The sequence below is a fragment of the Hemicordylus capensis genome, chromosome 7 (genome assembly GCF_027244095.1).
Source record: "Hemicordylus capensis ecotype Gifberg chromosome 7, rHemCap1.1.pri, whole genome shotgun sequence".
Lineage (NCBI taxonomy): Eukaryota > Metazoa > Chordata > Lepidosauria > Squamata > Cordylidae > Hemicordylus > Hemicordylus capensis.
In genome coordinates, this window is record NC_069663.1 from 26,239,808 (window position 1) to 26,264,885 (window position 25,078).

The window sequence follows — 25,078 nt, forward strand, 5'->3', positions numbered from 1 at the left end:
GTGTGCCAAGGCCCCAACGGCTGCTGTTTATCCCCGTTCTCTGACCAATGCACGCTTTTGCTCGCTCATTTCCAGGATAGGTGCTGCTGCATGCTTCCGTCACGCTTCCATGCCCTTGATCGATGGCAGCGGGAAGAAGTAACGGGCTCTGGGTATCAACCCTGCTGATCTGCGTTTCTCCCGATTTGATTTGAGGCTCTTAGCACAGAAAAGGTGCTGCAGCCCTGATCTCCAGTATGGTGGCTTTCTCAAGGGAAATGTTAGTCTCAGAGGAACTGGGGTGTGTGAACCTGCCTTGAAATATGCCCTATAACCTTCAAGGCCTGCCCTTTTATATTTGACGCTTTGGCTTTGATGGCCCAGGGGGTCATGAGGGGAAAGGCACTTTGTACATGCACAGAGGCACCTTCTTCACACAGCCAGTTCTGAGGCTGAGCCCCGCTTCAGACTGAAGGCCTCTTAACTCTTTACCATAAGGGCTGTTGTGAGGATGATAGACTGTGGCCAAGCCCAGGCAGTGAATTTTGACCTGAGTTTAGATTTGAATCCAGGTTTTAATTCAGAGTGAGCACTAAATCGAACCCTTTTTTATGGATAGAGCCTCTGTAGGCCTTTGACAACTGTTATGACAGGTACAAACATGGCATTGTATCAGGGGGCAGCTTCACCCATTGATTTCTGCTTGTCACACAGCTGTTAAAGACTCTGGTGCCATAAATAGTTGTGTAGAAGAATGAATCCTGACAGTGCAGCCTGTCATGCAGGAGTGAGAAAAGCTGTACTTGTCAAAATTCCCTCCTCAGCACAGTTATTAAAGGTACAAGGAGCCGTGGCCTCCTTATCATTAACCTGGTTACCCTGTGAGAGGCACTGTGCCTCCCTGAACGCCATGAAAGGCGAAAAATCGGCCGTTTGTGCTTATTTTCCGCTTCTTGGGTGACCATTAAAGATGCAGAGCCCCTGTTCATGAAAAAGGAGACAACCCCGGTGGTGGCATCTCTTCCTCTGTTGTATGAATGTCAGAACGAGGCCTTGTCAGAGATGCCAGCAGTCTGGCATGTGAAAATGGAGCCCGTGAAGACATCTGCCGACAGATGTTGTTGACTACTCCCAGCATTCCCAGCTGCAGTGGCCTTTGACTGGGGATTCTGGGAGTTGTGGTCAACAGTATCTGGGAATCCTTGTTAGAGAGAAAACTGGGTGAAGCTTTTCCTCACATGGCAATGGAGTGGTGGGATTAAGCTCTGATTGTTTTATGTCAGGCTGTTCTTGCAGGCGCACCGCAGGGCCACTTGAAAATGTGTGGCACCTCTAAGACTTGCTCTTAGTTGTGAGGAAGTTTTAAAGATATTGAAAGCTCTGCAGCCAGTGTTCCCTCTAACAGGGATTCCCAGGTGTTGTTGACTACAGCTCCCAGCATTTCCAGCTGTAATGGTCTTTGGCTGGGGATTCTGGGAGTTGTGGTCAACAATATCTGGGAATCCCTGTTAAAGGGAACACTAGCTGTTTTTGGACTATAGCTCCCATAATCCCCAGCCACAGTGTCCAATAGCCAGGGATTGTGGGAGTTGTAGGCCAACATCAGCCCTGACAGGGATAGCCCTGGAATGAAGCTATATTGTGGGAATGACAGTTTCAGTGCATTGTATGTGAGATATAAAAGCGTGTCAAAAATCTCTCATTCCATTGTAATTACAAAGCACTCATTTCTCAGCATCTGAGGTAAATGGCCTATAGGCCGAATAGGTGTGAGGGAATGTGGGTTTAAGTGAGGTTGTGTGTCAGAGTATTGATTTTTTTACTGGTTCAGGCCTGCACATACAGAAAGGACAGAGGGGATGTGTGTCATTAATTGAAGGGCCAGCCCAGGTATTTTGGCCCTGAGACAGGAAAATCCAAATCTCTCCTTCCTTCCTCACAATAAACGTTTCTCAATAATTGACTTGTTGAGAAATGGTTGCCTTTTAATGGCACCCAAAATGGCCGCCTCACCCAGTCCTTCGGGGTGGGAAAACGAGACTTGGGCCTGTGTAACTTTTTAACTGTGAGGGCATGTTGAAATGTGCAAGATGGATACATCCTGCTGAACACAAGAGCATAAATTTATACACTCTCTTAATTAATCTGTATGAATTACCTAGGTTTAGAGTCTATTTAGTGATTGCTAAAGGATTTTGTGGTGATGGTGAAGCTTCTAGCAACAAAAGGCTGAGCTTCTGTGATGTCACAGCAGAGCAAAACCACAGAAGAAAACCACCTTGTGTACACGCACTGTTTTTTTGTTTGTTTTTAAAAAATAATATTGTATATATTACTTAACCAAACACATCAAAGGAGGCAGAGGCCTGAGAAGGGGGAGGCAGAGTTAGAAGTGGTCTGGAGGAATGAGAGGAAGAGGAGAAGGCTGAAAGTGGAAGGAAACTTGGGAAGACGAATAGATAGAAAGAATAGGTGCACCTAGCCATGAGCTGCAGATGTGAGAAGGCGGAAGTTCACAGGTTGCTTTAAAATAACTAGCCAAGTCTTTGACTGTTGGTTGCTAGTCGTTAATTAATAGTGGATTAAATTTCCACTTCACCCTTTGCAAGGGCGGGAAAGAGTGTCTCCTTTAGCCACTCTGATGGTGAAGGCAGCATGGTAGCTCAGGGTTGCTAAGGAATAAATAATCCATGTTAAGACAGGCTTGAATAGGCCCAGCAGTGGGAAGTGGCTACCAGCGTGCAATCCTCCAAATTGTAGGCACCTCTTACCACTTTAATCCACACAGAGTTGCCAACTTCAGCTGAAGCTGTTTCTAGAGACTCCCCCCCCCCTCAATATTTTTAACAATACCAAGCCAGTAAAATCTCCAGAATTGCTTTCAGGAGTCACCTGCCAGTTCCGGTCAACTCCTAGCCAATCATGGTGGGTTGACAACCCTACCCTACATTTGCTCCAAGTTTCGGTCAGGGGTTCTCAGTCTTGGGTTGGACTACTGTTCCCATCATCCACAGTCACAGTGCAGACCATTGCCGTTCTGAAGTTGTAGTCCAGCAACATCTGGGGACCCAAGGTCAGGAACGCCTGCTTTTAGGTCCCAATTTCATTCCCGAAATGGGGAATTAGAACCCAGAAGCCCTTACATGCAGCATGATATAAACCCCAAGGCCATATTCCTCTCCCACTGCTGGGGAGAGATGAACCCCAGGGGTCAAGACCTTGTTCTGGCTTCTGTGGTCATCTGTTCCATAGCTTAAAGATTGCTGGGCTTGGAAAATGACCATACCAGACCTAGAAGGCTTAAAGGAAGGGGCTTCTTAAGATTAAAATAAAATAAAAATAAAATAAAAATCTAGGTCAACACCCTCTCCCTTTTCCATGTGGACCCATCAAGGTGGCTTCTTCCTCTCTCCACCCCAGGCCCAAAGCACCTGGACAACTAGCTCCCAATCCTTCTTTCTGCTCTAGTTTGGACATAAACAAGCTGCCGGGACCACCTGTAGCTGCCCATCACGCCAAGGGATCTGTTCCATCCCTTGCTGATCCTCACCAGCTGAAGAGCGACAGCATGAATTCCAGCAATGTCTTTCTGTGGGAGAGCATTAAGAAAGTTGCCTGAACAGTGGAGTAGCAACTGGAAGGGAACAGAGAGGTCAAGATGGATGTGTGGGAGACTAGATTGTGCAGACGGAGCATTGGTTCACTTACCGTGAAGGCAGTTTAAAAGAGAGATCATGGTGTGTGGTGTGCATTTTGCTTCTTTTCAGTAGGTTGTTTCAAAGCTTGCCAAACCGTCTGGTTTGACTAGAGGCAACAACAAGACAAAAGAAGTGTGTGTGGGGGGGGAGGGTACCATGGCAATTGAAGCTTCTCTCAAAACAACTTCCAGCTGTCTTGTTTTGCGAGTAACCCTCCAGAACCTGTTAAATTTGACTGAAGCCACTTTTAAGTATATGAACTTGATTAAGAAACAAGGGTTGCACACAGAATAAGGACTTGGGGCGGGGGAATAGGGTGAAACTGGGAGTAAAGAAAGGAATACAGGAATTTTTTTAAAAAATACAAAAAGCATTTACTAACTGATTAGCACTGAGTTTTACCTTAGTCTATCTGTAGGCAGATCCTTGGCTGAGAGAGTGTCAATCTCTACAGCTTCTCCCGTGGAACACCCATTTGCAGATGGAAAAGGGTGGACACTGGCCAGGTCTTTGTCCTCTGCCGTGAGGGAGGGGGTGAGCTGGGCTCAGACCACTGTGGGTCTCACACCTGTCTGTAGTTCAAAGAGTATTCTAATTTCATCTCCTCTGGGGGGTGAGATGCAAAGTGGCCCTATCTCCTGTGTCAGATAAAATTAGGGAATTGGTGAAGGGAGGGTCTGTTAGACATTGTGGAGTGATGCTCTCGCTTCAAGATGATGGAGGTCTGCCTTTGCTGTTTCTCAGGTTCGGGCTACTTTGTCAAGAAACCTTCAATGGGAGAGCCATTTCCTACCGTGCTGATCTCTGCCTAGTCCTGTGCTTTTCTCTGTGCTGGGAGGGCCCTTTAAAAGAGATGGAGAGGAAAGCTCTGGGAAGGGCTACATTCTGTGCACGTCTTCCAAGATGGTGCAGGGGCTCAAGAGAGGTCCACTTCCCTTAAAGGAGCCTCACTGGTGCTGCGCAAAATATAGCACTGCACCATGGGAACAGTCATCTCCACATGGTGCCAGGGGGACTGTGCAGAGTATGCTCTCCATTATGGGTGTTGTAGTCAAATCCCTGCTACAGGCAACACCGGCCAAGAGTCTGGACTAGACATCCTGGGGCGTCTTGGCCTTTGTTTACTATGACTTTAAGATACCTTTCACTCCCTCAGGAAGATGAGGTCGTCCTTCAGTGCTCAGCCACAATCCTGAAGGAACAGCTGAAACTATGCTTGTCTGCCGAAGGCTTTGGGAACCGGCTCTGCTTTCTGGAATCTACCTCCAATGCTCAGGTGTGTACTGAGGGAAAGGGAGCCAGGAGGGAAGCATGTGGAATGTCTTTCTCCCTGGGTGGGGGAGGTAAGTGGTGGGGCATCTGCTTTGCATGCAGAAAGTTCCAGGTTCTGTCCCTGGCATCTCACGTGTGGCTTGGGAAGATGTGAGGAGTTACTGCCAGTCAGTGTAGACAGTACTGAGCTAGACAGACCAAGGGTCAGACTCAGTAGGAGAAAGCTTCTCTGTAGCTGTGGGTTGGCTTGTAAGGACCCTATTGGTGCATTGCGATCTGGGTGTTTCTCAGCCAGAAAACCGATTGTGTTCCTGGAGGAAAGTATTGTGTTGAACATTGTGACTGTGGCTAGCAATAAAGCAGAAGGAGCAGTCTCAGGGTTTAACGTTCATGGTTTTGTGTGGGTGGGTGGTCTTCTGTTGGGTTTAGTTTGTCATGGTCACTGGGTGGAACTGGGGTAGATGAGGAAGAAAAGCCTGTAAGGGCTGCTGTGAGGGCAAGATCTGCCGGGTGACCCCAAATCCTGCCACATATAAATGTTTACAGTCAGTTAACTCAGGGATTCTCAGCCTCGGCTATCCAGATGATGTGGTTGGATTACAACTCTCATCCAGGGGCTTGGGGACAATAGAGGAAGGGCACTGCTCCATTGCTCCACTGCGTGTGGAGTGGACACGCAGTCCTGCCCCGCGTCCGATGTGGATGCAGGGGAGCATGGTGTGGGGGTGTGCTGCACATGCGCTAATGCATGTGCACAAATCTAAGGGAACTGGTGGCGGAACCTTGTCCCCCGGGTACCGGCAAGCTCCCTACTCCCTTGCTCTCATCACCCTCAGCCACAATGGCCTTTGGATGATGGACATTGTAGTCCAAGAACATCTGGGGACCAAAGGTTGAGACCCCTGAGTTAGTTAATATAAAACCTGGCAATCTCATGCCACGTTTAGATCTACAGCTTCAAACAGCAGTCGTTTGGGCAGTCAAGTCCTTCCCCTCTGTGCTGGAAATACAGTGTACAGTCAACTACTTCTTTTTGCTTTGATGGATCCACCAGATTCCATGGATTAACTGTGGCCTGGCAGCGAAGAGATGATGGTGTGAAGAAAGGACCGTGCCTTGCCTTCTGTCTCCCACAGCATCCGGGAACTTTGCAGACCCCCGATAAAAACAAAATAAAAACCTAACCTCTTGATCTCTCTCCCCCTGTCCTGCACAGAAAGTCCCCCCCGACCTGGCTATATGTTGCTTCAGCCTGGAACAGTCGTTGTCCGTACGAGCCCTGCAGGAGATGCTGGCCAACACGGTGGAGGTGGGCTCCGAGGTAGGCACTGCAAACTCTCCCTCTCCTCGGGACGCAGCCCAGCGGGAGGGGGTGGGTGTGTTGGGATATGGCAGAGTATCTCCGAGGTGAGCTGGCTGGGCCGGGCATGCCCAGTGTGCAGAAGTTAAGGAGGTGAAACTTTCCCCCATCACTTTATTCCAGGAAATGTTTCACCTGCTAAATATCTGGCTTCAGTGGAAGGCATGCTGGGAAATTTAAGAAGTGGCAGCTGTACTTGTGGACTGAGCTGGTACATCGGAATACCCTCAGCCATCCTAGATAAACCACTGTACCCTTTCCTTTTATTGGCTGTTCCCTCACACCCCTGGGAACATCAACTAGGATTGCCAACTGACCAAGCGACTGGCTTGGCCTGCCACTGTGCCTTCGACAGGAGCTTAATCTGCAGAAATTAGCCTTTGAATTTTCTCATGACTGGGATGGCTCCATGTGGGAGTGGGGGTAGTGGCGGGGAGGCTCTCCCTAAATAATTTCCATCACCCCATTTGCTCCCCAAGCTTTCAGTCACAGTCTATTAAGGTCTTGTGTGCATGTATGTGTATGTGTTTCATCTTTCACAATGGAGATAATAAGCACTGCTGTCTAATGCAGGGGTCGTCAACCTTGGCTCTCCAGATGTTGTGGACTACAACTCCCATCATCCCCAGCCACAATGGCCATTGTGGCTGGGGATTATGAGAATTATAGTTGGAACAGCATCTGGGGACCTCAGGTTGGGAACCCCTGATCTAACATCTGTGGATCAAGTTTCTGTTAAAGGCACAGGAGCTGGGACAGGTACAACAAAGTTGGCCACCTGAGGCCCAGCCATTGAAAGATGACCTCCCTGTCCAGAGTCTGAGAGTATTTTATTGACTTTTTAATGAAGAGAGGCTGCCTTGTGACTTTATCTGCTGGCAGCCAGGCAGGAACCAAAAGGTGAAACTTTGAAGGAGAGCTTCCCCTGTTGATATGCTGCCTGTTCTGCAACTGTTAAAGGCATCTGTCCATGAAAAATTAAGACAGCATCCAGCTTCTTAGAGGTCTTCCCTACCATCTTTCATGGCTTCTACTTGGTTTTGAATTTTGCTTGGGTATGTTCTCTGAGGGTATGTGTAAGAAGATTCCCACACACCGGCAGGGGGCAGGGCGGTGTTGGAAAGTGGTCTGGGTACAGATGGTGGTGGGCTGTATCTTCAGGACGCTGATTGGGGCAGGGGCAGCTCCCGGGAATCTTGCTGCCCTCGTTCTCACCAGGTCTAAGGAACCAGAGTTGGCTTCATCTTTTCTTCCTCTTCTTTCCTTTGGCTTCTCAATTCTGCTGCCTGCCTCTTTAGGGCGTTGACTTGGACAAGTGGGTAGGTGCCGACTTCACTGCCGTGATCCAACCCACGCCCATTTCCCTTCTAAACCCCTTCTCTTCCTTCTCCCTGCCCTGTTTTGCTGTGCACATCCATCTCCTCTCCTTTTCCCGGGGTTCCCACCTTCTCAAGTTTCTTTGGAGTTAGCTGGAAACCAGAAGTGTGTGGGGCAAGTTTAAAGAAACGGGCAGCTCTGTGATGCTAGTATGTATGCAGAGTCCACAACCCCCACCCTCTGCGTCTTAGCCCAGTCTTATAGCTGCAAAACAACTCTGGGATCAAGGCTGCTCCCAGTTTTGCACCACAGAAGAAATCCTTAGTTGAGGATTTTCCTCCAAGTAAGATGCTGTTGAAAGTTTTTACCTTTTCCAGCTGAGGGACCTATGCCACCTGCCTTGCTTGCAGAATGGCCCAGATTCAGTCCAGTATTTCCCTGTAAGAGGGAATACCAGAATGTTGTTGACTACAGCTCCCAGAATCCCTGGGATTCTGGCTGGGGAAGCTGGGAGTTGTAGTTAACAACATCTGGGATTTTCTGTTAGAGGGAACCCTGGTTCAGTCCCCTGGCAGCAGGTAGGGCTGGGAAAGGCCCACGAGCACTGCTGTCAGTCAGGGTGGACAGTACTGAGCTAGATGGACCTCAGCATAGAAGTGGGCTTTCTGTGTTCACCCATGGAACTGGGGGAAAAGCGATCAGTATTCCAGTTTTTTAAGTGCAGAACTGCCAATTTATGTTCCTGATCTTGGTTCTGTTTCTGGAACGGTAGCCTGACACACAGAAATGTAGCAAGTGAAACTTTTCCTGAAGTGGAAATAATGTGAGGGGGAGATGCTTAATTTCTGTGGGTCAGGCTGCTGTTAAAGGCAAAGGAGCAGGAGCTGTTAAAAATGTGGCAACCTTATAAGGTGGGGAAGAACTGGGTTTGTGTTTTCGTGGGTTTCTTGCAGGAATAGTCTATCTAACTGCTTCTTTGTCGTCCCATGGAGTTATGTCATTGTCTTATCTCCCACCCCACCTTTTCAAGAAGCCCCTGCAGTGTTGGAACCAGAAAAAAAATAGAGGGGGGAGCCACAAAGTGCATTTTTGGGGTGGGGGAGCTTTAAATAAATAGTGACCTATTTATAACAACAGATGACTATAAAGAGAAGCACTGAGCATGTGCAAAGTGCCTTTTCTCCAAGTAACCATGGGGGCCCAGCAATGTGGGGGAAACTACTTGTTTGTGGGGCAGGTTGCTTGCTTGCCTTTCCTTGCCCCACATCTGGTGTCACCTGTGAACCCCAGGAAGTGAGCACCAAGAAGTGTCTCCCGATATGAACCAACTCCACCCAAGTGTCATTTTGCAGTTTCAGATTGGGTGGGGCATTTCCCATCCACATCTGTACTATTGGGTAAGGTTTGATTGACAGTTTGGGGGGCACTTCTTGCTGGAAAGGATGTTAGTGGAGGGGCAAGGTGGGGGGGGCACTGTTCCTTCTAACAGAGAGTCCCAGATATTGTTAACTACAACTCCCAGAATCCCCAGCCAAAGGCCATTGCAGCTGGGAATGCTGGAAGTTGTAGTCAACAACATCTGGGAATCCCTGTTAGAGGGAACGCTGGTGGGGGAGTGTCTCTCCCTTGATCAAAACCAGGTGGAAACCCCATTTTCTTTCCCCCTAAATAATCTTCCTCATCCTCTGACCCTCGAAATCCCATCCCTTTCTTCGCCTCACCCACACACCTCTTCTCCCACTGGACTCTTCCATCTTTGGCTTTGGTTATCCCTTCCCCAACCCAGTCCATCCTCCAGTTCTTTGCACCTCATTGCATGTTTCCTAAATGTGAACAAGGGGGGACACCCTCTACTATACTGGGGAGTATGTTACCAGCTGGTAGCAGAGTGCAGTGCGAAGAACTGGGACGCAGTGAGATTGTGGTGGTGTGAAACCATTGTGATTGTGGTGGCACTGTGAAACTGAGCCGAGTGATCTTGACCCGTCAAGATGGCTCCATGTTGGACAGTGCGTGTGCTCCCCCTAGAGGGGTGCCTCCTTCTGTTTTGTCCCCCTTGGTCCAAAACGTTGGCCGTGGTCCACCCTCTGCAACTGTTGGGGCACTGCTTGGGAAATGACATTCATTCCCACAAGATGCTTGGGGTATTCCTTCTCAGGGCAACCGGAGTCGTGAGGATCACGGAATGCAGCCTGCCTGATGGTGATCATGCGCCCTCTCCCAGTAGGGGATTATGGGAAGGATGCCCATTAAATCTTGGCCGTAAGCAACCTACGTTGGCCGTTTCCAGCCACGGGGCATGCACCCTGATGGCTATATTGGGATAAAATGAGGTACCACAGCCCTGGGCTCCACTGAGGAAGGGCAGCTCACATATGTGACAGACAAATAAATAAGCATTGAGGCCCATCTTGTTTTGGGTTGGATATACGGCCCAGATAAAATGTTATGGTTGTATACACTGTAGTAATTTGAATTGTGCCTTCACAATCACCTATACTGTAGTGATATGGACCATAGAGACTCTGGAAGTAAGACCCCATACAGTTGTTGGCTAGATGGACTGAAATACTGCTGTAATGACCACACAGCAATTGTTCCCAAAATGTGGATCGAGGCACACTAATGTGACCTGGGAGAATTGCATGCGTGCAGTGAGAAAGAAACCGATCCAATAACCAGAAGTTCCAGTAAGGCCTGGACATGCTTCCTTCTGGTCAGCCCCCTCCGAGGGCGGGTCATTCTGCTGTGCCTTTGCATTGGGATAGATTGAAGGAAGCAATGCTCTCTGTTGCAAAGGTGTTCCAAAATTAGCTGCCCTCAGGGGAGATCATCCATTGGGCCTCTGCATGACTCACTGCTCAAAGCAACCCCTTCCTCTAGTCAGGTGGCATGCCCAGAGCAGCCGGTCATACAGTGATGCAGTGGGCAACCTCCTCAGAAAGTGAGCTTTCATTTTATATTATTATAATTAAAATGGAAGCCATTCTTTAACTCTTACACCCTGATAGTAAGGTTTTTCAGCTGTAATTGGCATCTCATTTTAATTTGGGGTGGGGGAGAAGTACATTGCGCCTCACCTCTCAAAAGTTTGGGAAATGCTGCTTTACAGAGTATAATTCAATAACATGCACAAGTATTTATGACCATCATTTACTGCTGTAATATGGTCCATTCGCTAATGGCCATTTATACACTGCAGTATTATGAGCATATTGTTGCAGTAATGCAACTCATATAATAAATGGCCATATTTACCATAATATGACAGCCTGGGTACTTACGGTCATTTATACTGCAGATATATACTCAGGCAAGCAGTCTGAGCAATTGTGTTTCCATTTTCTGTAATAATGTGACCTGTGTAGTTTTGCACCATATAAATTGCAGTGGTATGACCCATATACATATTGTGGTAACAAAAGCTGTTTGTCTTGAATTGCCACAAAAACAGATGCCAGTAAAATGCTGGATGTTGAGGAGTGCTGTGTAATAGTGGCATTAGTGTGTGTATGGTGGGGCAGAAACCTCTTCATTGGCTTGGTTGATATACATACATATTGTTAGAGAAAAGGTATGGCAAACCTCTTCAAAGGGATCCTTCCTTTTGACACTGACAGTGTAGATGTATGAAGAGGACTAGGAAGTTGCTTTGGGTCAAGGATCATTAGCTGTGGTTGTGGGGAGAGCTGATCTCTGCTGGGCTACTCTGCCTTGTGCCTACTGGGTCCCTTGGAAGAAATCTTCCAGAATAACTTTATCTATGCTGGAAACGTTCTTAGCAGTAAGAACGCCTCCAGGTCACTGTGTGCAGGCAGAATGCCATTTTTCAAGTGGCAACTTCTTATAGTGTGCACGTAGCCATTTGGGAAGCTGATCGTTACATTCTGCTGAGTTCTGAGGAGAATTTTACTACACAGCAGATACCGTTGTGTGGTAAAATTACGCCCACCCATTCACCAGGTCCTTCTAGAATTTTCCCGATCTGGCTCTGAGCATCTGCTTTGTGGGCCTATTTTAACTTTAGGGCATGAGATCAGTTTGCTTGGATCAAATATGAGTGGTTCTTGTTTTTGTGATGCCCTGCAAGTTCTATGAGGAATTTGGTGGGTCTCACAATGGCCTTTATTTCTCAGTTAACTTTCTCTTGCCGACTGCAAGGTCTGGGACCCAGTGAGACACTTCAGGGCACATTCCCCACACTCTTGAGGGAAGGAGCTGCCATCTTGTTTTTTAGTGGGCTTGGGCATGGGGCCAAAGGACTTCTGGACTAGATATTCCATGAATGGGATTTTCAGGTTCAAAGGCTGACTTGGCTTTCTCTGTTTCACAGTCTTCCCAAGGTGGTGGACACCGGACTCTGCTGTATGGACACGCAATTCTTCTCCGGCATTCCCACAGTGGCATGGTAAGAGAATTTGGGGAAGGTGGGTGCAAAAGGTCACTGGAGAGGCAAGGATGTCTGGGAATATGGTACAACGTGGGGTAACTTCATGGCCCAGTGGGTAGCAACAGCGCTCTCCTACAACTGCAGCCAAGCCATTTTGTTTTAACGTCCATGTCCTGAGCCAGGCGGATTTATTTTCAAACACGCATCATATGTTCTCCGCCTGGGACGCAGAAATTGCAAGGAATCCAAAATCGGATTTTAGGAGGTGGGCAGATTTCTCAGCCAAGAAGGTGTCAAACATCAAATGGGCTGAGAGGAATTCTGGAAGCCAAGTGTAAGTTCTAAGTCAAGAAGCTGAGGTCATCCGGGGTACGGTTGTCGCCGGCTTTCCTTTCCTTCTGTGTCAACATTCTTAGGAGGGCCGTATGTGTGTAGAACGGGGTCATGATTGGCTGCCCTTTTAGTCTAGTGGGTGTTTGCACTGGCTTTCCCTTGCTGATTGACTGCTGGAACTATTGGTTGAGAGGCCCCTGTTGCTGTAGCATTTCATTTGACCAGTGGTAATTGTGTTGAATTACTGTTGGATGATGCAGCAGTAAGAAGCTACTTGCTGGAGGGAAGGTCCAAACATTATGTCTCCAACCGGTGGTCAGCCAAAGGCCTCTGAGAAGCTCAAAAGCAAGACACTTACTTACTTACTTACTTACTTAACAAACATATTTTTATACTGCCCAAATCTTGCGTCTCTGGGCGGTTTACAATGTTGACATGAAGGTGATGGATGACTTTTGTTTGACCCTATAATGTGGTCACAGGGAAGTGTATGGAATTGGAAATGGTTTGACCCTATAATGTGGTACACCAAGAAGTGTATGTATGGAATTGGAAATTTGATTGTTTTGTGTGTTTTTTTAAAACTCTGAACAGTTGACCCCCCAAACCATTTGTAAATCTGCCCTACATGAATTTAGGCACTTTTCAGAAAATGCCCTAGGATGTTTGAAAAGGACAGTGGCTGACATCCAGATTAAGCTGCTTAATGGTACTCACTTTAAAGGACTACTAAATTTCAATAGGACTCTCCCTATTAACTTTAGTCAGGATGTCAATCATTGTGTATTGTGTTGGAGTGGAATGTAGCTCCTGCTGTCCTCCTGAGAAGAAAAGATTGGCTAGAGCGTCCTTCCAATCATAGAGCTATGAAAACTACACAGTCCTCCAGTCATTCCTGGTTCCATTTAGAAAGCCATCATTTGACCAGCAGACCTGTGACTCAAGGGAATCACTTTACCCTCCTAACCCCAAATTTCTGCTGGGCAAATTCTATTTGCCTAACATTGGTCACCAAGAAGTGCTGGAAACAGGAAGCACCAAACTGCACTGGAATTGGGACCTCTGTTGTCAATAGCCATGTCCTCAGTACTGCCTCCTTCAGTGTAAGGGACTGAAGACCTACTTTTGTTGTTGCTTCTGTGGAGACAAAGCAATGAGGCATGGCAGTAGTTGGATGCTCACTGACATGGCTCTGAGAATGGCACAGAAGTTATTTTATGACAGAAGTTAATGTTGGAGTAATGTGCAGCAGCTAGCTGGCTGAAAAGGTAACATGTGAATGAACCTGCTGTAAATGTGTGCATTACATGCCTGCATCTAGGTTCTCATGCACATGCCAGTTGTTGTGTGTACGTGTTCTGAAAAGCTACAGCCAATTGTTTGATTGTCATGATCTGCAGTTTTATATTTTCTTAAGTTGCCATTTTAAGAGCTGACTTCAGGTTGTTGCATGAAGCTTTTCTTTCTTTCTGCATTTGAGGTTGAGAATTTCAACAAACATTTCCTGGTTTTCTTTCCTTCCTCATTTTTAGTATTTAAGCTGCCTAACCACATCCCGCTCTCTTACGGATAAACTGGCCTTTGATGTGGGTCTTCAGGAGGATGCAACAGGTATATGGCTCTGCACTCTGGAAAAAGAAGATGGGGATGTATGTTGCTGTTGTTGAGTGGCAGGGAGTGGGAGTCTCTTCCTAAAGTTTTGATTAATTGCTAAAAGGGTCAAGTTTCGTCTCAGGGAAGGGCCTACACAGCACCCAGGGTTATGTGTCCTCAAAAAACCAATTACGATTATTTAGCTGAGCAATTGAAATTATGTGCCAAGAAAAAAGGAATTCTGTGACCTGCATATATTATGCAGACTGAGCAGATTTGCATAATTTTTCACTTTTTGTATGATGTGTTAGCCATATGAAGGGGCAAGGAGCTATCCAAGGTTCTGAAGCTCTGCCCTCTGGCCTCTGATCATCTGAGTCAGCTACACCTCTAGCTTTGAAGACCTCACCAGCAGCTCCCTACTTTCATGCATGTGTTTGCAACCGTGAGTGCTAGAAACTTAGAAAGAAAGAAAGAAAGAAAGAAAGAAAGCTGAAATTTTCTGCACCTAATGCTACAGTCAGTGTTTTTTCAGTGATTCTGCAGAATTGCACTATACACCCATTCTATGGCTGTACTGTTCTGGCGAACTCCTTGGGACCTTTCTTTGGTATAGTTTCTCATGGCACGATTATAGCCATCCCCACATCACTCTCTGTCTCCACCAGGAGAAGCCTGCTGGTGGACCATCCACCCGGCCTCCAAGCAGAGGTCAGAAGGGGAGAAGGTGCGTGTCGGTGACGACCTCATCCTTGTCAGTGTCTCATCTGAGCGGTACCTGGTGAGTGTTGGGTGAGGTGGAGGGGCCAGCCATATAGGGAATCTGCACCTTGAATGTGTCTGTGTGTGCCTGTGTCTGCCTCAGAACAGAAAGACAGCGGCCTGAATATTGAGCAATTGGGTAGAATCCTGCCTTCATGCCTTTTCCTTGTGTTTCATCAAGTCAGTCAGTTAATGACGGTTGAATCCATGGGAGACTCTTAAGCCCCCTGATAGTGGCGACCCTTCTGTGAGGCATGGTGAGGCAGGTGCCTTGGGTGGCAGAGTGCTGGGGCCACGAGCCAGTGGCAAGATTCCCCAAGCTGATGCCATCCGAGCAGCTCTTTGGGACCAATCTGCCCGTTGCAACCTTTGCTAGGAGCGCCACCCTCTCCTCACACTCCTTGCCAAACTTGCAAGAAACGCAAAGAGAGAAGAGGAGACTGCTGGCCACCTTCTCTCTCCCTTTCAAAGCCTGCCAGGGTCAGTTTGGAAAGGGGGCTGCTCCCCATCAGAGACCCGCTGCAAGGCAGCATTTGGCGCCTCATCTCAAACGCTGCAGTATCTTGGGCTGCCCCTGTCCCTGGTCTTCCCCTCCCTGCCCTTGTCCTCACCTCCTTCCTTCCCGTTTCCCAGCACCTGTCTACAGCCAGTGGTGAGCTGCAAGCGGACGCCTCCTTCATGCAAACGCTTTGGAACATGAACCCCATCTGCTCAGGCTGTGAGGAAGGTGTGTTATTCTTTCCCTCCACCCCACCTTGGATCTTAGAAGGCAAAGGCCGTCACTAGCTGCCAGGGACCAGAAGATGCTGCAGAGCAACGGGAAGGGTGCCCGGGTGGGGCTGGGGTGTTTAACATCAGCCAGCCCCTGTGTCCCTCTGCAGCTTCATTGTCCCCCTCCCTAAACACCCCCACCCAATATATTGCACAATTTTTAAAAAGCATTACTTAAATTGTAAGCCACTTTGGGAACCTGTCCTGGCTGAAAAGCAGGGAATAATTAATTAATTAATTAATTAATTAGTTAATTAATTGATAATGATAAAGAAATTATTCCCAAACTCTGCTCTGAGAAAACTGCAAATAAATCCAGGTCTCACCTTCACTGCGAATTCACAAAGTGCCCTTAGTTTTCACCCCACCCTGCAATATGGAGATCATGATGGTCTGCCTTACTGGATTGTTGTCAGATTCACTGAGACAGCAGATGTGCAATCTTCCAAATGCTCAGAGACATACTCTCGTCAATGTCTCACTTCTCCTTCCTTTGCTGCCCACACAGGATATGTGACCGGCGGCCACGTCATGCGCCTCTTCCACGGACACATGGACGAGTGCCTCACCATCTCCACCACGGACCAGAATGAAGATCAGCGCAAGTGGGTGTTCTCTGTAGGGCCATCCGCTTCTACACAGAACTTTACAGTGTGCGAGAGAGAGAGAGAGAGAGAGAGAGAGAGAGAGAGAGAGAGGTCCCCATATAGGAACAGCCCTTCCCTTTCTTCTCCACACGCTTTCCGCCACAGAACACCCTCTTTTCCAAACAGACTCCTTCGCCTCCCTGTGGGGGCTGTCCTTCCTATTCAGCATGAGTTTTCTGTAGGCAGTTTGGAGTGCAGTGCTGAACATTTACTCCCAACCCCGCTTCATGCAAAAATCCCCTCTGATTCCGACACCAGGGTGGGTGGGTGGGTGGGGCACCAGGACTGTTGGTGTTGGCATGCCATCAGGTCATCTGAGGGGGCTCTGCTCCAGGTGCCGGCAATGAGGGAGGCTCAGTTGTCGTGCACGTGGGACAGGGCCGTCTCTCTTGCTGCTCCCAGACTCTGGAATGCTCTCCTGGTGGCTGTCCGCTCCTCAGTCTCCATCACAGTTTTTAGAAAGCGTGTCAAATCGTGGCTTTTTACCCAAGCTTTTATATGATTGTCTCCACTGCTGCTTCTTGAATTTTGTACTGTTTTTATGCTTGTGTTTTAATTATTATTTTTAAAAATCAGATTTGTTTTTATATATTTTAGCTCAATATTTTAATGTGTCTTTTTAAAATGTGTCTTACATTTTATTGTGAGCCATCTTGGGATTTTCTTAATGAAAGGCAGGGTATACATTTAACAATAAATAGATAAATAAAAAAATAAATGCCAGCCTTTGGAGCCTGCTTGAGGGCCAGCCATGCCAACTCACCTTTCCGCCTTCCCCCTTCTGCAGGGTGGTGAACTATGAAGGCGGAGCTGTCTGTTCCCAGGCTCGCTCCCTCTGGCGCTTGGAGCCCCTCCGCATCAGGTAGGGTAGTGCTTCCTACGCTTTCTTCCTCCAGGGAGCACTTCCTGCACCTTGCAGAAAACTCTGGGGCGTGTTCTAGGGCGGGGGGGTTTCCAGCGTTGGGCCCCCAGAGGTTGTTGGGCTACAACTCCCTACATCTCCAGCCACAATGGCCTTGTCGTCACATCGGTTCACATGCCCTCAGCAGAGTGGCATGTCTTTAGGACCCTGAGGGGCAGAAGCCTGTGGCTGCCCAGCTGGGAACAGACCCTGTTTCGCGGAATAACGGACCTCCTCCTTTTCCTACAGCTGGAGCGGCAGCCACATGAAGTGGGGGCAGCCCTTCCGAGTCCGTCACGTCACCACCGGCCGCTACCTGGCGTTGACCGAGGAGAAGGGGCTGGTGGTGGTGGATGCGGAGAAGGCCAACACCAAAGCCACTGCGTTTTGCTTCCGTATCTCCAAGGTGAGGAGAGTGTCCCCCAGATTTTTGTTGCATCAGGAAGGGAGTCCCGGGCGACTTCTGGAGGGATGGAGACTACAGAGGCAGCAGATAAGATGATAAAACTGTTCTTGGGATGTACCACTTCAGGGTACTGGTGCTGGGGGAAAGTGTCATGCTTAAATATTCTGTGATGGACGAGGGGGGGAAATCCTGCACATGGAAAATTAGCATAACCGGGAGAAGGCTAGACTGGCATCCTTTTCCCTGACCATGTCAGGAGTTGTTGTTGTTGTTGTTGTTATTAATTTATTCAGTTTCTATACCACCCTTCCAGAAATGGCTCAGGGCGGTTTACACAGAGAAACAATAAATAAGATGGCTCCCTGCCCCCCAAGGGCTCACAATCTAAAAAGAAACATAAGACAGACACCAGCAACAGCCACTGCAGGGATGCTGTGCTGGGGGTGGAGAGGGCCAGTTACTCTCCCCCTGCTAAATAAAAGAGAATCACCACATTAAAAGGTGCCTCTATGCCCAGTTAGCAGGGGTTTTCTTATTACTTATTTGAAACACTGATAGCCCTCCTCTCAACCAGAATTTTTCAAGGTGCCTTCCAGAAAAATTGCAACATATAAAAATCATTAAAATGGAACAAACTGGCAGGAAAAAGTACTGGCATGAAACAGATGAAATCTGAATATTAAGTGCAGTAAAACAAGTTTAAACTGGCAGCAGAAAAATATGCTGTGGGGTGATATGGCCCTTGAAAAGTCTGCATAAACGATCATGTTTTTAGCCTCCTCGGAAGGGCACTGAGTGAATGGATCAAGCAGCATCGCTGAGGGGCCACGACTGAGAAGGCCTTGTCTCTCTTTGCCACCCACCTCACCTCAGGAGGCGAGAACACTCTAAACAGGGCCTCCAAGGAAGGCTTTAACATGCAGTTGTTGGTGTTGCGAGCCACCCAGAGAACAATTTGTTGGGTGGGAGGGCAGGGGAACAAATACAGTTGTTTATTATTGTTACTATTATTGTGCAAGGGGGAATGTTCCACCACGGCCCTCTGAACTCTTTTTCTTTCCCTTGTCCTTTTAGGAAAAGTTGGATGTGGTCCCCAAGCGAGACGTGGAGGGGATGGGCGCCCCTGAGATCAAGTACGGGGAGTCCATGTGCTTTGTGCAGCACGTCGACAGCGGCCTTTGGGTGACCTATGCGGCAGCCGATGCCAAGGCACTGCGCCTGGGGCTTCTCAAGAGGAGGGTGAGACTTGGCCGGCCGGCCGGCTTGGCTTTTTCTTGGGGTTGGAGGTCTGAAGCCAAGCAGGGACGCAGCAGGGAATGGGTACTGAGTGAGCAGCTTGGTCAGCACCCGAGTGCCAGGTTGCCCAGACTGAGCCAGAGGTAGCAGATTCGACTCTGATTGGGCTGTTGTGACACCTGATCTCTTTGGGATGGGTAGCTGCAATACCACCCTCTGGCCATCTTCAGTGGTGGCACTGCAGCACAGCAGAGGGCAGGCCAGAAGTGTCCTCTGCGGTCATGGAGTGAGGGTCCATGGTTCGAGACCTCCCATGCCTTATGCTTTGAGCCTTTCTTAGCATCTGTCTGCCCACCACCCCACAGGCCATCCTGCATCAGGAGGGACACATGGACGATGCCCTCTCGCTGACCCGCTGCCAGCATGAGGAATCGCAAGCTGCCCGGATGATCTACAGCACTTCCGGACTTTACAACCAGTTCATCAAGTGGGTGCTAAGCTACTCCCAGGAAATGAGTCACTTGAGTTGCAAAGTATCTCCTGTACGCAAAGGGCTAAATGCTGGCTGTTTCCCATCAACTGTTGCCTGTCTGTGACTCCACCCACCTTGTCCTCCGCTATTGGCCGATCTGTTGTGCCACTGCAGAATGATCACCAACATTCCAATTGCTGTGCAGGAGAGAAGGGCTGTTTGTCCTAATGCTGAGCAGTTGTGCAGCTCAGTTTGGCTAGACAAGAAATACAGAGCCTAGGAACCTGAAGAGCTGTGGGCTTGGAAATGGGGTGGAAAGAGAGCCTCACGGCCAGTGAGCTGGGGTTTGGAGAGGCAAAGGGACTGAAGGACGCTCTAGGCAAGAGATGGAACCTGAGAGGAGGATGGAAGAGGCAGTGACCAGAGGGGAGCGGGGAAGAAGGGGCTTGAGAAAAGAAGTTGGCACGGAGCATGGAGGCTGGAGGAAATCTCAAACAGGACTGAGCAGGGGGTGGGGAGCTTAGCTCAGTGGTAGAGCACCTGCTTTGCATGCAGCTGGCCCTAGATTCAATCCTCAGATAGAAGGATCTCAGATTAGGGAGCCACTGCCAGAATGGGCAATCCTGGGCAAGATGAACTCAGTATAAAACAATTCTAAACATTCCAGTGTTGTGCTTTTGCTGGGAACAAGTGTCAGCCAGTAAAGGAGCTGTGCAGATATGGAGACAGGGCGTAAATGGCCGTCGTCTAGGTCAGAGGTTCTCAACCTCGGGTCCCCAGATGCTCTTGGACTACAACTCTAATGATCCAAGGCCATTGTGGCTGGGGATGATGGGACTTGTAGTTCAACAGCATCTGGGGACCCAAGGCTGATAATCCCCAATGAGTGTTCTCTCTGCTTTTTTCCCCATCTGTGTGTGGAATGAGTTTTGTTCTGTGTGGCAGTATCAAAGCAGTGTGCGTGCATGTGCATTCAGAGTGGGGCCTTCCTGATTCAGCCTGAGCGGGATCTAAAATTAACTGTGCAGGCATTTAAAAACATGTGAGTTCACACACACACACACACACACACACACACACACACACACACACACACTTACTTTAGAGGGAACACTGCCCTCCACCACGAGTAATCTAGTCTAATGTGGAGGTCTCCCTAGCCCAGCACACTCCCTCCTCAGCTCTTCTCTCCTCCACCCTCCAGGGGCCTGGACACCCTTAGCGGAAAGAACAAGGCAAGCACAACGGTGACACTTCCCATCGATGGGATGATTCTCAGCTTGCAGGATCTGATCAACTACTTCCAGCACCCCGAGGAAGAGCTGCAGCATGAAGAGAAACAGACCAAGCTCCGTTCCCTCAAAAACAGGCAAAACCTCTTCCAGGAGGAGGTAAGTGGCATGTGCCAAGTCCTGGTGAGTGGCTGTGGTTAACAGAAAGTTGCTGTATCATGGCAAACGGGCCAGGCTTGGCAGAAGGCCCATTATTGAATTCCCTGATCTGGTGGGCCAATCTTGGTACAAGGCAAAGGGCAGCTCTTTGCACACTCAAGGGCTTTCTCATGGTCCTCAGTAAGGTAGGAGATGCATCCAAGCCAAGTTCGGGAGCTGTGTGCATCCCTGTTTCCTCATCGTCTGTGAGTAAAAAGCAAGGTAGGAGGGGGAGGAAGTGATTGTCTGCAAAGCAGCAGCTGGGTCGAAGTGCTTTTCATCCTACCTCGTTGGGTACAGCCGCTGGGTAGGATGGAGCCTTCCAAGCTAGCTGCTGCTTAGCAGACGATCACTTCCCCTGCCCCACCTTGCTTTTTACTCACAGTCGATGGGAAAATGGGGGCACTCACAGCTTCTGAATTTGGGTAGGACGTGTCTCCTGCCCTATCAAGGCTCATTCGAACCAGCCTAATCTCCCTGAAAAGTTATGCTGCTCGTTGCATCGTAAACCAGGGAAGCCTGCTCCCACGTGGGGCCCACTGAGATGGGTGTGGAGAAGGGCACAGTGTTTCTATCCTGAGTACACCTCTGCTGCTTTGCAGGGCATGATCTCACTTGTCCTCAACTGCATTGACCGCCTCAATGTGTACAGCACCGCAGCACACTTTGCTGAGTATGCCGGCGAGGAAGCGTCTGAGTCCTGGAAGGAGATTGTCAACCTGCTGTATGAGTTGCTCGGTAAGATGGCCAAGAACGAGGCTCCCGCCCTCTGACTTCAAGGGCCCACTCCCAACAGGACACAATTCCTGCTCCTGAGTGTGTGGGAATCTCTCAGTGGTCAGGGGGTGGAGTTTGAGGTGGAGGGGCACCAGTTTCTACTTCTGTGCTCCATTCCTGCCAATCCTTGGCTACATTTCCCAGGTGAGGGTTGGGGAGGTCTCCAGCAAAGCCAAAGCAGGTGCAGATCTATGGGAAGGTGTGCTGAATCAGAGCAGGGAGCAGCCATGGAGTCCACCAAGAGCACAAGGAGTTGGACAGAAGGCAATGTTGCACCAGCAACAGCCAGGCAGCAAGTGTGCAGTTGTATAGCTGAAGGAGACGTTGCACCAGCAATAGCAGGCAGCAACTGAGCTGGGCGCTTTCCAGACTAGACCCTGCAACGTGGTCACGACACATCTCTGAAGTTTGCTTCCACACTTCCTGTGTTGTGACACTGCAGTCCCGACGAAAGCGCCAGGGTGCCGTTCATATGTTAGATGCCTTGTTTCGAATTTAATCGCTGCAACTTAGTGTTATCACGTCGTTTATCCGGTGTAAAAAAGGTGGTGTTGTTTGGGGTGGTTAGTTTTCATGAACTGCTCCCCCTTCAGGTTTTACATTTTGAAAATGATTTGCCTGAACGGAGCATTTTGCCAATTTTGAGCAACTAGTCTGGAAAGTGCCCAGTTTGATAGAGGGTCCTACTGCCTTGCCCCTTCCTGCTGCATTAGTAGAGCCCTTTCCCAGGGCACGTGTTGATCTGTGCTTCCTCCTCCTGGCTCAGAGATGGGAGCATTTGCATTGCCACACATGCTCTGCCTTCTGGTCTGAGCTTCAGTTTTTGCCATCTCTGCTCCTGCAGTCCTGGGGATGGAGTACATGTGGCTGACCAGTTAAAATACATCTGCTCCCCCTGATTCAGCAGCCTCCCTAGGTGAGGTGTCTTCTAGGGTGACCGTATTGGGGTATATAAAGACCCCCTAGGTCCCGATCTAGGTTGGAGCCAGTGTTGGGAGTCCCCATCCTGTTTTGAGTCTGTGAATGGGTTGGTCCTGAGTCGTGGCAGCGTCCACAAGCCATCTCTGCAGACCAGAGTTTGCAAGATCTGCAGACTCCAAAGAGTTTTCAGACCCTGCAGCTAATTCAGCTCTCTGTGTAGTTGCGGAGATGGATTTAAAGGCAACCTAAGATGCCATTCGCAGCTCTGTTTACATCACCCAGCAATATCCCCCACCCCAGCTTTGGCCAGCCTGTCGACAATACCTTCAGAAGGCAGTGTACATATTCCATGCCAACCTGTGGCATCCACAGAATCTGTACGTGCCTCACCATTTTGCAGCCATTGCCTGCCAGGTTCTCACCACCGTTCCGCCCTCCCTCCCCTTTGCATCCAGCCTCGCTGATCCGTGGGAACCGCTCCAACTGTGCCCTCTTCTCCAACAACCTGGACTGGCTGGTTAGCAAGCTGGATCGGCTGGAGGCTTCCTCGGGTGAGTGGATGGGTGATAAGAGGTTGGCGTGCGGGGTGATGAGGTGGGTGGGAGACCCTGTGAGGCTGCACTGCTTTGTCGCCTTCCCAAAGGAATCATGCCACTGGGATGTAGGCGGTCTTGGCAGGATCACGGGAGGGCACAGAGCTCAGTGTTGGAGCACATGATGTTTAGTGAGCAGAGGATTAGGGTCTCATCCCTGGCATCTCTGCTTAAAAGGATCTTGGGCCGCAGAGGTGGGAAAGACCTCGGGAGTCACTTGCTAGTCTGGACTAGGTGGGACAAGGGTCTGACTCCGGGCAAAGCAGCTGTGTGTGTTCAGGGGCTTGGAAGATAAGTTTGGGCAGGGTCAGGATGAGAGAAAATGCGGGCAGGCAAGCAGGGCAGCGTGTAGGTGGACTGAAACAGGAGGGAATTCATAGCCGGTAAAGAAGCAGGGAAGTTGGGGACACCCCCCCCCCCGCCCCAGAATAGGTGGATTCAAGAGTTTGATCTCTTTCATAGCAAGGAACTTCTGCTAAGAGCTGTTGACTTGGAGGAGAGCTGATTTTGTGGTAGCAGGCATGACTCATTCCCTTAGCTAAGCAGGTTCTGCCCTGGTTGCATATGAATGAGAGACCAGAAGTGTGAGCACTGGAAGATATTCCCCTCAGGGGATGGAGCCACTCTGGGAAGAGCATCTAGGTTCCAAGTTCCCTCCCTGGCAGCATCTCCAAGATAGGGCTGAGAGAGACTCCTGCCTGCAACCTTGGAGAAGCCGCTGCCAGTCTGTGAAGACAATACTGAGCTAGATAGACCAAGGGTCTGCCTCAGTATATGGCAGCTTCCTATGTTGACTAGCCTGCTAGCAGTTTTGTCCTTGTTTCTTTGATAGGGGTTGTGGGGGTTTGAGGTGAACAAGTTATCCCATCTATGGTTAATGGGATAATCTCTGGTATATTTTTTAAATTGTTAAATTGTTTTTAAGTTTTTGTATATGTTTTTAACTGGTTTTATGCTATTGTTAACCGCCCAGAGATGAAAGTTTGGAGCAGTGTACAAATCTGATAAAACGAATTTTAAAAGGGGAGAGGGGGAATCAGCCAGGTGGTGGGATTGATTCAGGATCCCACTCCCAGCCATATCTCCCCCTTTTAGACCCTTTGCATCCATCCTGTGCTGTAAACCCCTCCCTCTAACCCTGGTTTTCTTCTCTAGGCATCCTGGAGGTCTTGTACTGCGTACTCATTGAAAGCCCTGAAGTGCTGAACATCATCCAAGAGAACCACATCAAGTCCATCATCTCGCTTCTGGACAAACACGGGCGCAACCACAAAGTATGGCGAGCCACACATGCCCCAGTGGCTCTTCTCTGAGCAGAAATGCACCATTCCTTATGAGTGTCACTATGTTTACTGGTGCTTTAGAAAGAATGAGGCGACAAGAGTCTGCCCCCAAGGGCTTACAATCTAGATAGCGACACAAGAAAGTAGAGGAAGAGGAGGGCATCAGAGGCAGGAGCCAATGGGGGTTCTGCTGGCCGATTATTCCAGTCACCTGTACACTGGTTCAGTTACATCAGTTGGCAAGGAGCTTTCTCTCTGCAAGTTGCTGGATGTGGGGAGGGTGGGAAGAGCAGGCAGCACCCTTCTGAGTGAGCCAGATGCTGTCCCCAGCTTCTTAGGGAAGAGTAGCATGTGCTCCGCTCCAAGAAATACTAAATCCTCATGCAACACATGATGTGTAGATAAAATGCATCCCCACAAAGTTGCATAGTTTGGTCCTCTTCCAAGATGGACCAAACGTGCAGTGAGTTTAGCATTCTGAGACAAAACTATGGACTGGGGAAATTAACAAAGGAGCAACCTGCTCCTTCATCCTGAAATGAAAACAGAAGTCCCAGCAAGATGTGCATGTCAGCAGATTGGGCACAGACAGCCGCATTCTGCACAGCTGCACCCAGAGGCTTCCCTTTTCACTGACATGTGTTTCCTTCCCCATCTTTCCAGGTCCTGGACGTCCTCTGCTCTCTGTGCGTCTGCAATGGCGTGGCCGTTCGCTCCAACCAAAACCTCATAACTGAAAACTTGCTCCCGGGGAGGGACTTGCTCCTGCAGACTAAACTTATCAACTATGTCACCAGGTTGGTGTTTTGCTGTTCTTTGACGTCTGCTGGCAATTATTTAGAACCAGGGCTGTGTGTGCCATGATTCTTCAGCAGCAAAGAAAAAGTGCAGTTAACAGAGTTGGGAGCAGAACTCAACTTCCTGAGATCCATATATT

At 49.0% G+C, this 25,078-nt stretch overlaps 1 protein-coding gene across 1 annotated transcript in view; it reads left to right on the forward strand.

Moving 5' to 3' along the window:
• Positions 1-25,078, forward strand: part of RYR1 (ryanodine receptor 1) — a 122,723-nt gene that overhangs the window by 9,128 nt on the left and 88,517 nt on the right. Inside the window, exons 2-17 of the mRNA XM_053267249.1 lie at positions 4,834-4,953; positions 6,166-6,270; positions 11,960-12,034; positions 13,882-13,960; positions 14,611-14,723; positions 15,338-15,431; positions 15,984-16,080; positions 16,910-16,984; positions 17,273-17,429; positions 18,504-18,668; positions 19,031-19,152; positions 20,342-20,528; positions 21,170-21,305; positions 22,721-22,816; positions 24,014-24,132; positions 24,805-24,938. Of these exons, the coding sequence (XP_053123224.1) occupies positions 4,834-4,953; positions 6,166-6,270; positions 11,960-12,034; positions 13,882-13,960; positions 14,611-14,723; positions 15,338-15,431; positions 15,984-16,080; positions 16,910-16,984; positions 17,273-17,429; positions 18,504-18,668; positions 19,031-19,152; positions 20,342-20,528; positions 21,170-21,305; positions 22,721-22,816; positions 24,014-24,132; positions 24,805-24,938 (1,874 nt within the window). The remainder of the gene's footprint in view (positions 1-4,833; positions 4,954-6,165; positions 6,271-11,959; positions 12,035-13,881; positions 13,961-14,610; positions 14,724-15,337; positions 15,432-15,983; positions 16,081-16,909; positions 16,985-17,272; positions 17,430-18,503; positions 18,669-19,030; positions 19,153-20,341; positions 20,529-21,169; positions 21,306-22,720; positions 22,817-24,013; positions 24,133-24,804; positions 24,939-25,078) is intronic.